The following is an 11,494-nucleotide window of genomic DNA, read 5'->3' on the forward strand; positions in this document are numbered from 1 at the left end:
GGTGTACACTTTGTGGCCACCTCCCTCGCCCACAGGCAGGACCCGACAGGTGCAGCTCACCTGGAAATGGTCCAGCATCTGCTTCCAAGACAGGAGCAGCAAAGCCTCTTTCCGGACCTTCCTGGGGATCTCAGAGTAGAGGAGGGAGTTCTCTCGGCTGCCATAAGGCATCCCTGGGGGGAAGAGGAGAAAAACAGAATGGGTGACTTGGCCCAGGACAGGGCCGGGCCAGCCTCAGGCTCTCCGTGCCTGGGCCCAGCTGGTTCCTTCTGCTTCTATGCCATCCTGCCAGCACAACCTGGCTGCACACCCCTCCCCAGAGAAGCTACGAACCCAGGTTTTTTTTTGTTTGTTTGTTTTGTTTTTTTTTTTTTTAATAAGATGTGTGTGCTGAATTGTTTGGACTAAATTACTGAAGAAACAGCACACACACACAATAGAACAAAAAAGGGTGGTCAGGGCTATCCAGCTCTCCATAGGCGAGACTCCGGTCAATTCCTTTTTAGTAAAAGCTTTTGCAAAGGCCAGGAATTGCTCTAGGGTTAGAGCAAGTGTGTGTCTAGTCAAGCATCTCTTCCCTTGGCACTGGTGACACTGGGACACTCTCTGTGGGGGACGTCCTGGGCACTGTGGCACGTGGAGCAGCATCCCTGGCCCCACCCACTCAATGCCAGGAGTACCCCTAGTCGTGATGACTGTAGATGTCCCCAGATGTTGCCCAGTGTCCCCTGGAGGGCAGAACCTCCCCGACAGAACCACTGACCTAACCTTATCTATAACATGATAGCAGCTGCCCAGTGAGGATTCTGTGTGGATTCAATGGGGTAAGAAATATAACGCACTTAGCAAAGGCCTGGGATATGTCACTCAGAGATATCAACCTAATTCCAGTAAGTTGTAATTTTTCACATTCTTAGATCTCTGATGTTGAGATGTGTCTTACTGTTGAAGTGCTGTCCTGTTCCTAGTGGCAAATAAAATAATGGCAGATCTTCCAACCGGTAGTGTCTTTCCTTTGGATGGATGACAATATAATTGCTGTTAATAAAGTTAACAGCAGAGCCCTGGCCAGTAGCTCAGTGGTTAGAGTGCTGCCCGTGCACCGAAGAGTCACAAGTTTGATTCCCAGTCAAGGGCACACCCTGGGTTGCAGGTTCGATCTCTGGGTCCCCACTGGGGTGTGTGTGGGAGGCAACCAATTGATGTATGTCTCTCACATCAATGTTTCTCTCTCCCCCTTCCCCCCTCTCCTCTCTCTCCCCTTTCCTCCCTTCCTCCCTTCCACTCTCTTTAAAAATCAATGGGAAAAATATCATTGGGTGAGGATTAACCAAAATAATAAAAATAATTGTTCTGTTTACAGTTATCTTTATAGGTAGCTTCTCGATATGGCGAGTGACATGGGTTTTCCACTTATGATAAAGTTGCTCACAAAGTACAGATAGCAAAATAAGAGCATATCTAAGAGAGAATCATTAGGTTACTTAGGTTACTTTAAAAGTAGATTTAAGGAAAATATAAAGCTAACTCAGATGTGCAGGTGGGCAGCCCTTCACAGTTAGATGCCTAAGGACCCTTTAAGCTGCTTCCATTGGTTTCCTTCCCAGCTGGAGGCGCAGACATGACACTGCCCGGCCACGCTACCCACAGCACACGCTCTGGACAACCTCCGTCTGCAGAGTCTGAGGAACAGCTTTCCACATGGGAAGTCAAGGGTGTGGCCTTGCCCAGGATACTGGGACTACCTTCTCCCCAGCTGATGTCAAGGGGCCAAAGAGCCACATGTGGCTCACGAGCCGCAGTTTGCCGACCACTGGCTAGGCTAGCACATTCCCTGGATGAGCTGCCCGCAGCACCAGTGACCAGTGACGGTGATGATCAGCGTGCAAGGCAGGGTCTGAGATGACCAATGACTGCCGCTGGTTTCTGCCTTCGCTGCCCCTCCTCTGCCCTCTCATTCCAGCTCTGTCCCCTCTGTCCCCATCTCCAATGCAACCACCATCCCTACCACCATGCACTGTGGCCTGGGTGACTGGCCTGGTGGGGGCATAGGACCCTGGATCTGGACATAGGACGCGAGCACACAGTGGTCTTGTATTTCCTGCCTAAGGGGCCCCAAAGCTGCCTGGGGCCCTGCGCCCTCCCTGTCCTACATGAGAGGCTCATGTGCCCTGGGAGGGGCAGGAGAGCCAGGAGAGGCTTTCCTGACACTGCAGTTTGAGCCCTGGAACCTGAGCCACCGCCATCCCATCTTCCTGGCAGCAGCAGCCAGCACAGTCCCTTCTCTGACCCACCTTGAGTGCACTGGGCTCCATCAGGCGCATCTGAGCCTTCACTGAGGACTCAGTGACTGGCTCCACATGCCCTGACTGGCAAAGCCTGGTGCCCACTGAGGTGGCAGGGGTCCCAGGGAAAACAGGGGGGAGGTGGTGCTTAAAGGGGCAGGCTAGGCATCGCCCTTGGAGGCCCCTTCTGTTAACCCACAGAGTCGCTGACGGCCAACATTTGCTCAGGTGCTGGGCTAGTGCAAAGCCATATTATAAATATTTGGGGGGCTCTGGAGAGGGCTGTCCCAGAAACTTGGACATGAAGTGAAGGGTACCTTGAGGATATTGAGTGATTCAAACTGGATCAGCTCAAGGATGAGCAGTGTCACCCCGAAAGAGGCAGTACAGATCTGAACTGTTCTAGGCGCACTTCGGGGTCTTTGCCGGGCCCACAGCCCTTGTCGGGAGCCACCCCTACTCACTGGGATGGGCCCTCAGAGCCTCCTGTGGACTTCGGGTACCGGCCCACCCCAGCTGCAGACATACGCACAGGCCGTGACCAATTGGCCAAGTGGGCATCTGACCTATGTTGAGCCATCTGATTCCTTCTGCCAGAAACCCATTTCTGCTGTTGGCTAGAACCCTAGACGAGTAACCCTGGGCGCAGACGGCAGGGCAGTAAAAGTGAACCTATGGAGAAGAACACACGCAGGGCAGCTGCCTGGCTCCACAAGACGTGGAGTACCATATCATGAGGTCCAAGGGGGAAGGGGTACCCAGAGATGCCCCTGCAACCTGACTACGAGGTGTACTTGGTGGCTTAAAGGAGCTCAGAGGATTTCTGTCCCTTCCAGAAGCTCTGTACATGGCTCTCAAAGATGTCCACACCCTAATCCCCAGAACCTGTGAATATGTTACATTCTGTAGCAAAAGGGATTTTGCAGATGGGATTAAGTTAAGGATCTTAAACTGGGGAGATTAGGGTGGATTATCTACATATAATCATGCCTTATAAGGAGGCAGAGAGAGCCTTCAGACACAGAAGAGGAGGCAGCGATGTGACCATGGAGGCAAAGACTGCGGCGATGTAGCTACAAGCCAAGGAATGCCAGCAGCCACCAGCAGCCACCAGCAGCTGCAAGAGGCCAGAAACGATTCTCCCTTAGAGCCTCTGCAGGGAGCCCCGCGTGGCCCTGCCAACACCTTGATTTCAGCCCAAGAAACTGATTTTAGACTCCTGGTCCCCGAACTGTGAGAGGATACATCTTGGTTGTTTTAAGCCACCTACCTGGTGGTATTTTGTTACAGCAGCAGCCCTAGGAAACTCATATAAGTACCTTGACCTGGATGGAATCTGAACTTGAGTGAGTGAGTGACCAAAGAAAGTGGAAAAAAGGGATTGAGGGGGGCCAGGAAACTCCAGGGAAAAGAGGCAACAGCTCACCAGACTCCTTGAATCTTGGCCACTTTCAGTCCTAACAGCCAAGCTCCTCCTTGGCTAAACGAAGCCTGAAGCACACACATCCAGCCCTAATTTCTCTCAGGCTAGACCTGGCAAACTGTTTTCCATAAAGGGCCGTACAGTAAATATTTTCAACTTTGCAGGCCATATGACCTTTGTTATATCTGTATTCAAAAGCAGCCATAGCCGAAACCGGTTTGGCTCAGTGTATAGCGCGTCGGCCTGCGGACTGAAGGGTCCCAGGTTCGATTCCGGTCAAGGGCATGTACCTGGGTTGCGGGCACATCCCCAGTGGGGGGTGTGCAGGAGGCAGCTGATCGATGTTTCTCTCTCATCGATGTTTCTAACTCTCTATCTCTCTCCCTTCCTCTCTAAAAAAAGAAAAAAAAGAAAAGAAAAGCAGCCATAGACAGAAATAAACGAGTGGGCATGCTGGGCATCAGTAAAACTAGATTTCCAAAAGCAGCCGGCTGTTGCTTAATGACCCCCATGCTGGTCCATTGCCTTTCTGACCCTGTGCTTGCCCAACCACCACCTGGGTCAACCCCATGGGTCTCTGTGAGGAGGACCTGCATCGACTGCGGGAAGCGGCGAGCCATCTGATGTCCATCTAGGTCACAGTCACAATCATTAGCATGGGGTTAATCTCGGGCGAATGACCTTCATTCGTTCACTCCATCACTCACTCCAATACTGACTGAGGGCGGAGGGCATGACCAGGAATGGGCACTGTCCCAGGGGCTGAGGATACAGAGAGACTGATCCGGGCCCCAGAAGCTGAGAGTGCTGAGCACGAAAACCTGCTTTGGTCAACAATCATGTGACACGTGCTTTTCAAACACACTTGGAACTGTCTCTACCTGCTCCGTGACACCTTTAGGTGGAGTAGGGCACCGTTCACTAGCTCAGTAGATAGAAACTGTCCACCTCCTCGGAGCCAGGCTAGGGCTTGGCTGCTGAGGGTACCCTGAAGCTTCCCACCTGGCCCGGCAGAACACACATGCAAACAATTGCAGACGTGTAGCATGCTGCTCCAGAGGCGCACACCCGGAGGAGGAGGAAGTGACCAGCTGTTAACATGCTTATCCAGGTATCTGGGGCAGCTGTGCAAAAATGTGGCAGGCCATCCTCTGTTGTTAAGACCACAGGGCGCACGATTGTGCAATCACAGAGCTTTCAGGAGCCTTCTTTTATTTATTTATTTTAATCTCCACCCAAGGATATGGTTTTATTGATTTTTAGAAAGAGACAGACAGACATCGATTGTTTGACTCTCATACTCTCCCTGACTGGGGACCGAACCCACAACCTAGGTATGTGAGAATCGAACTGGGAACCTTTTTAGTGTATGGGATGATGCTCCAGCCAACTGAGCCACCTGGCCAGGGCTTTCCATGAGCTTTCTTAACACTTCACTCCACAGCCAGAGCCTACTGGCGCTACTTGTGGCTCCCGCTGCTGAGGGAGTCCCACAGCTCCCAAGCCCAGGGGCAGGCCCAACTGACTGGTACTGAAAACAATCTCAGTGGCTCAGGCCCGAACCATAGCACCTTGCAGTACAGACGGGGCGGCACTGGCCTCTGCCCCCCTCACCTGCACAGCTGACTCTCCTGAGGACCCTGGGCCAGACCTTCCTTGTGAACAGATGTCCGTGGGGGGCATGGCAGTTTGCGCAGGGCAGGCCCCTCTATTTGGACCTTCTAACTAAGAGGACCAGAGACCTCTGGACACTAGAGGATTTAGTAACAGCCATCCCAGAAACACTGTCCTGCTCAAGGGCAGCCCCCGGGCCCAAAGGAGCCTAGGGGCCCGCAGGGACACGGGAGGGCTTACCTAGGTAGTAGAGGCGGTGGGAGTGGGGGCTTGACTCATCTGTCTTCTGCACAAACTGGAAGTCATGAGGAGCCTTGTTGACGATCAGGCCTGAGTTCTTGCGGCTGTCGTGGATGATGTTCCGGAGCCCTTCCCACGAGTGCTTCTGCACCTGGAAGTGGGTTGCCGGGTCCTCCATCTCGACCGTGTCGCCTGGGTCGGACATAGGTGCCCCAGTGGCCATCCTCTCCGCCCCCTCAGAATTCAGCGAGAAGCTATGAGGAGGAAGGGACAGGCGGAAAGAAAATGAGAAGGGAAGTGGTACCCCAGTTCCGTATTGGAGTGTCTCCTTGTCAGACACTCCAGGTCCCCCTGCCAAACCCCACACTGTGCAACCTTCCCTGTCCCCTAAATATTTCTTAAATTGTTACACTTCTCTCCAACACCTTGCCGGCTAAGATCCAAGCCACCGTCACCTCTCAGCTGAATGATGGTAACTGTCTATCAACTCAAAACTCTTTCTTGGGGGTTTTCCCTTCGGTGAAAACCAGTCCTCATATTGGCCTTCATAGCTCTGTCCTCGGTCTCGGCCACTCTCGAACCTCATTCCCTGTCATCACTATGCCCCAGGTGAACTGGCCTTCTCTCAGCTCCTCAACAGCCCAGACTCCTTCCCACCCCAGGGCCTTTGCTCACGCTGGTCCTTCTGCCTGGAACACTTTTTAAACTTCTCTCTTTGCTGAAGTAACAGCAAATCAGATCTCAGCTTAAATATGTCAGGTTCTTAGAAACTTTCGATGACCATCTACACCAAAGCTGGTCTCTCCATTAATCTTCCACATGCCACCCACAGAGAATGCATCACAATGGTGGTCTGTCAATCGCCTGGTTCCCCCGTGTCTGTCCTATTCATGGTGGTGTCCCCAGAACCTCACGTGGCCCCTGGCACAGCGGGCATTCCACAGAGAGCCATGGAAGACCACTGGCCCATGCACAGAAGCCTGAGCACAGAGAATTAATTGCCAAACCTCATTACCTGTGCCATCAGCTTGCTGGCCAGCAGGGAAAACTTGTGCCTCACCGGAGGCGCTCAGAGAAGCAGGCAGGTACTCCCCAGGACCGTGAGAACGCGGTGAGAGCGTGCATGTGCACCCCCCGCTCAGAGGCCATTCCCCTCCAGAGCAGCTGTGGCCGTGCAGAGGCCCCCGCCCTCCCTCTCCCACCCACGCTGCTGAGCACACTTCTTGACCAGACTGGACTGGCCAGGCAAATATTTGCTTTAGAGAAATCTAAACACAAACATGGTGACCCAGTTGTGGAAGAGCCAGGCCATCTCACGAGGCCATCAAAATGAGCGCAACGAGCTGGGTGTCCTGCCCTTAGTCAGAAGGGGCAGTCAGTTCAGCTCCTCCTCGACCACAGGCCAGCAGAGGCTTCAGGGCCCTCGGGTCAAACAAACCGAACCCAGAGATGGCGGGAGACTCACTGAGGGGTGATGAGTGGGACCGGCTGAGCACTCCAGAACCCACACGGACCCAAGCACCGCCAGCAACCAGCCCAGAAAACCAAGCCAGGGGAACTCCTCTCACCATCCAGCCCTCCCAGACTCTGCTGCCACAACTCAAGCCTTGTTCACAGCAGAGAGACAGACCGTGACCTCCAGGGCCCCCAAAGGGAACCCCAGGAGCAAAGAGCCTGGAGAAGCACTCACAGTCACGTGGCTTATCTCCACAGCAAAGAGTGGTAAAAAAGATCTTGCCTCCAATCGCTACAGAGAGTCCAGGGAGCGAAAATGCGATCCAGGAGATGAGAAATGAAATGAAACATCGGAGAAACTTCTAAGAATCTTCGTAGATGCAGTGGGGCAGCCCGAGCTCCCAGACGGGCGAAGGCTTGGTGCTAAGTCAGGCTCTCCACTCGCCTCTTCTCCCCAGAGGCAAAGCCCTGACTGCAGGAAGCGGCTGGGGAAGAGGGACAGGTGGACGAAATGGGGCCCCGGTGAAGCAAGTCTGTGCCGCCCTTCCCCATCCAGCGCCAGCCTGTGCTGGCCTTCTTGAGTCAAGAGTTTACACAGCTGGGAAATGAAAGTGGACTGAAGCCTCTTAGGCCATGTCCACCTCCACTTTTTTTCTGCCAATCGGTAGGGCGCCTTCACAGCCTGTGACGCCACCAGCACACAGTGCAGGACCTCCGGTTCAGCCACTGCCAAGGCCTGACGGGAGCTCTATGATCTCGGCCTGAGCTGGGCCACCACCCGCATCAACCAGAGACCCGAGGGGGGCCTGTGATGAGGGAAGCAAGTGGAAGGCAAGAAGCAATCGTGGATCCTTAGCTCCGGGTAAGTTCAGGCCAACCACAGATAAGGCAGGAAGGGAGGCGGGTGCTGGGCAGGGTAGGTCAGGAGCCGGGGGCAGGGAAGTGGCGTTCAGGTCACTCCCTACGTCCCTGAAGCTGGGGGTTCCCAGGAAGCAGCAGGCTCCTCTCTGCCCAGCACCACGGAGGCCCCCAGCTTTTAGGACCAGCCTTACACAGAGTCAGTTTGCAGTCCAGCCTGTGCCCACCGGGACCTAAGGCACACGAGAAGAGACATGGGTTCCCATCACTAACTGACACCTGACATGTTCACCATCAGACATGGGGGCTGCATGTTCTCAGAGCCTGTGTTTTGGGAACCAATCACCATGTTGAGCATCTTCCAGCATCATCTTTGATACCTTCCTGCCTCCCCACAAGCAAATGAGCCTGAGGTTGTTAGAAAACTGAGACTGACATAGGTCAACTTGGTTGAGAAATTCCTATAGTTTCTTCAATTCACGCCAGGCCCCACACGTGGAATTTTCCAAACTCATGAATCTTGTGTGTGTAATGACCTTTAGTCCTCACTGTAAGCTTGGGAGGTGAGTTTCAGGCTCAGCTCCATCTGAGAGCCTGCAAAGTGGGCTCAGAGGTCAAATGGCCTGACCAATGTCAGCCCAGGGGAGGGGAGCCCAAGTCTATTGGAATCAAAGCTCACATCCTAACCACCAGGCCAGCAGTGCTCAACTAGGGCTGATCCCGTCCCCAGGGGACACTGGGCAATCTCTGGGGACTTGTGTGATTGTCCTGACTGGGGGTGTTCCTGACATCAAGTGGGTGGGGGCCAGGAATGCTGTTCAACAACACACTGCCCAGGACAGCCTCACAGAGAGTGATCTGCCCCAACGCCAGCAGTGCCAGGGCTGAGAAACCCTGCACTAGCCCACACTGCCTCCTCACGCAAAATAGCTAGAACTTCACCTTAGAGAAATGCAGAAATGTAGGGGGGTGAGGGTGCAAAGGCATCTTCCCAGACCTAAGACTCTGCAACATCCCCGGCAATCAGAGCTCCCAAAGCCATGTGCCTCACCTCCTCCAACTTCCTGTGTTTGAGTTGTTGTCCAGGCGTAGCTTCTTAACCGTCCGCATTAACCACTTGGCTGATCAGGAAGGTGGGGGAGCCTGAAAAGGGAGAGACCACAGGGCTGCAACTCCCAGCAGGCACTCCAGGGGTGCAAGCTCTCCCCTTCTTCTCCCGCTTCTCCCTTCCTCAGGCAGCCCTCCATTCCCCTGGGGAACACTCAAGGCCAAGGCCGTTCTGATGCGGTAGGTGGTTTAGGCCCTGGCCTGAAATTCGAGAGGGCACCTGACATCTGCCAGAACCCAGCATCTCTGCCTAGCAGCTCTCCCAAGGTGAGAAGTCCCTGAGAAGAGGAGAGTATCAAATGGCTCCAAGAACCCCACCCACACACTGGCCAGAAATGGACTAAAGCCAAATTCCCCACTGCGGATGCCCCCCGACAGCCCTCCTGACCTCCCCGGCTCCCCTGCCCTTGACCATGACCTCCGGCACTTTGGCCTTACTCTTCCCTAAACACACCACTCTCATTCCCACTCCAGGCCCTTTGCACTTGCCAGTCCCTCTGCCTGGGATACCCTGTCCCTCCTTTTTGTATGACCTGCTTGCTCTTATCCTTTGGGTCCCAATATTACCTCTTCAGAGGTCTTTCCTGGCACTGAATCCAAAGTCGCTAACTTGTCCCCCGTATCACAACACCTGGTCTTCCTGCACAGCACTTGCTCTAGGACAGTGGTTCACAAAGGGGACCCTTGGTGGTGTCTGGAGACAGTTTTTGGTTGTCACCATTGATGGGGGTGGGGGTGCTACTGGTATCAAGTGGGTGAAGGTCAGGAATGAGACTCACACCCCGCCATGCCCAGGACTGTCCCCACAACAGAGAATGATCCACCCCCAGGGTCAGCAGTGCTGAGGGGGGAACTCCGCATTCATTATTTGGGGGGAAAGTTTGAGTTGGATCCTTAGGCTCACAATAGACACCAGAATAAAATCCCTGATGGTATAAACCAGAAGGACCCCCAGTGGCTGTGAGTCACTCTCTCTCTCCCTCCCCACTCAGTTCAGGTATTTAAATGTGTGCAGCATCCTAGGACCCCAGCAAATCCAATGACTAGAGAACGCAGCAGTACCTCCTGGGGGGAGGGTAAATGGAATCCCCTAATCCAGCGTGTCTAACCAGGGCCAATTCTGGCCCCCAGGGGATACTTTTGGTTGTCACAGCTGGAAGGCATGCTACTAGCAATCTGATTGGTGGAGACACAATCCCACCATGCACAGGATGGCCCTCTCCCTCCACCCCACAAAGAATGACCTGGCCCTAAATATCACTAGTTCTGAGGCTTTGAACCCCTGCTGAGTGAGTGAGCACTCCTTATGGGATGCCCGCTCCACGAGGGCAGGGCAGCTGTCCTGTCCCTGGTGTGTCCTGAGCCCGGAGCCGAGCACAGAGGAAGCACTCAATAAACACTGTGGTTGAGTGAACTTGTCACTGTCCTCACTTGAACACTGTCTAAAGCCGAAGGGACCTCTGGTTTGGTTGGCACCCAACAACCTTCTCAACAAGCCAGGTCCCAGGACAACAGGCAGGTGCCCAGATGCTTAAAGAAAAAGCAAGACAGGGATCGTGGAGGAGCGGTGAAGCAACATGTCACCACAGAAGCACTGGTTTCTGGGCATCAGAAAGGTATGGGTCCAAATCCTGGCTCTGCCACGGCCAGGCTGTGTGACCTTGGGGAAGTCACTTAACTTCTCTGGGCCCCAGCTTCCCCAGCGATAAAATGGGACTGCAGTGGGGCTACTATGAGGATTAAATGAGATTGCACAGGGAAAGGCCTGGCAGAGTAGAAACTACATGATAGCTAATACTGTTGACTAAGCAAGTTATTTAAAATCACACCTAGGGGAGAACTGGACTAAATCAGGGACCAGAATTCCCCCCATTCACTGACCAAATACCTGGCACTGTGTTAGGTGTGGGAGACTGCAGCCACACCTCTGCCAAATTCGGCTGGAGTCAGCCCTCTCCACTTTCTCAGCCCTGGTCTTCCAGGGGGTACATACGGGTGGGGGTGGGGCAGCTGGAAGGGGATGCTGGACGCAAAGAAAAGCCTCCAGCAAAAGCACACAAAACTGCAGCTACTGGCCTGGGTCCCAGCCGGCTGGCCCTGCGGGCGGTGACCGACCCCAGGGCTGTAGAAACCCACTTCCTGCCAGCTTCTGTGTCCGGGACCAGGCGGATGGATCCCACTAGCCCACACCCAGCCTGCCTGGCCGCCCCAGCTCCGCACAACTGACCTTCTAAAGGGTCCAGAAAGCCTCCATTCCGGCTGCGGGTGCGGGACACAGACCTTGAGAGAGCGAATGTGTCCTGAACACAGTGGGTTAACGGAGGGACTGACCAACCCCTGGGGAGTCCGGATTGCCGGCCTGATTCTCCCAGCCCCTGGCCCTGGACCACGCCTAGGCGAGTCCTCCCAGGGCCCAGTCCCCCAGGGCTCTGCCAGGGACACAGGGATTGGCGACCACAGCGCACATCTGGGCTCAAGTCCCAGCTCCTCGAAAGCAGGGTTGTTTTTTTAG

At 54.3% G+C, this 11,494-nt stretch overlaps 1 protein-coding gene across 1 annotated transcript in view; it reads right to left on the minus strand.

The window, feature by feature from the left end:
* Positions 1-11,347, minus strand: part of DPP9 (dipeptidyl peptidase 9) — a 30,124-nt gene extending 18,777 nt beyond the window's left edge. The window contains exons 1-4 of the mRNA XM_023745985.1: positions 11,210-11,347; positions 8,927-9,018; positions 5,563-5,816; positions 61-173 (exon numbers count right to left, since the gene is read on the minus strand). Coding sequence (XP_023601753.1) covers positions 61-173; positions 5,563-5,816; positions 8,927-8,985 — 426 coding nt within the window. The 5' untranslated portion in view covers positions 8,986-9,018; positions 11,210-11,347. The remainder of the gene's footprint in view (positions 1-60; positions 174-5,562; positions 5,817-8,926; positions 9,019-11,209) is intronic.
* Positions 11,348-11,494: the final 147 nt, after the last annotated feature.

Source organism: Myotis lucifugus, unplaced genomic scaffold (genome assembly GCF_000147115.1).
Source record: "Myotis lucifugus unplaced genomic scaffold, Myoluc2.0 scaffold_612, whole genome shotgun sequence".
In the NCBI taxonomy this organism is placed as follows: domain Eukaryota; kingdom Metazoa; phylum Chordata; class Mammalia; order Chiroptera; family Vespertilionidae; genus Myotis; species Myotis lucifugus.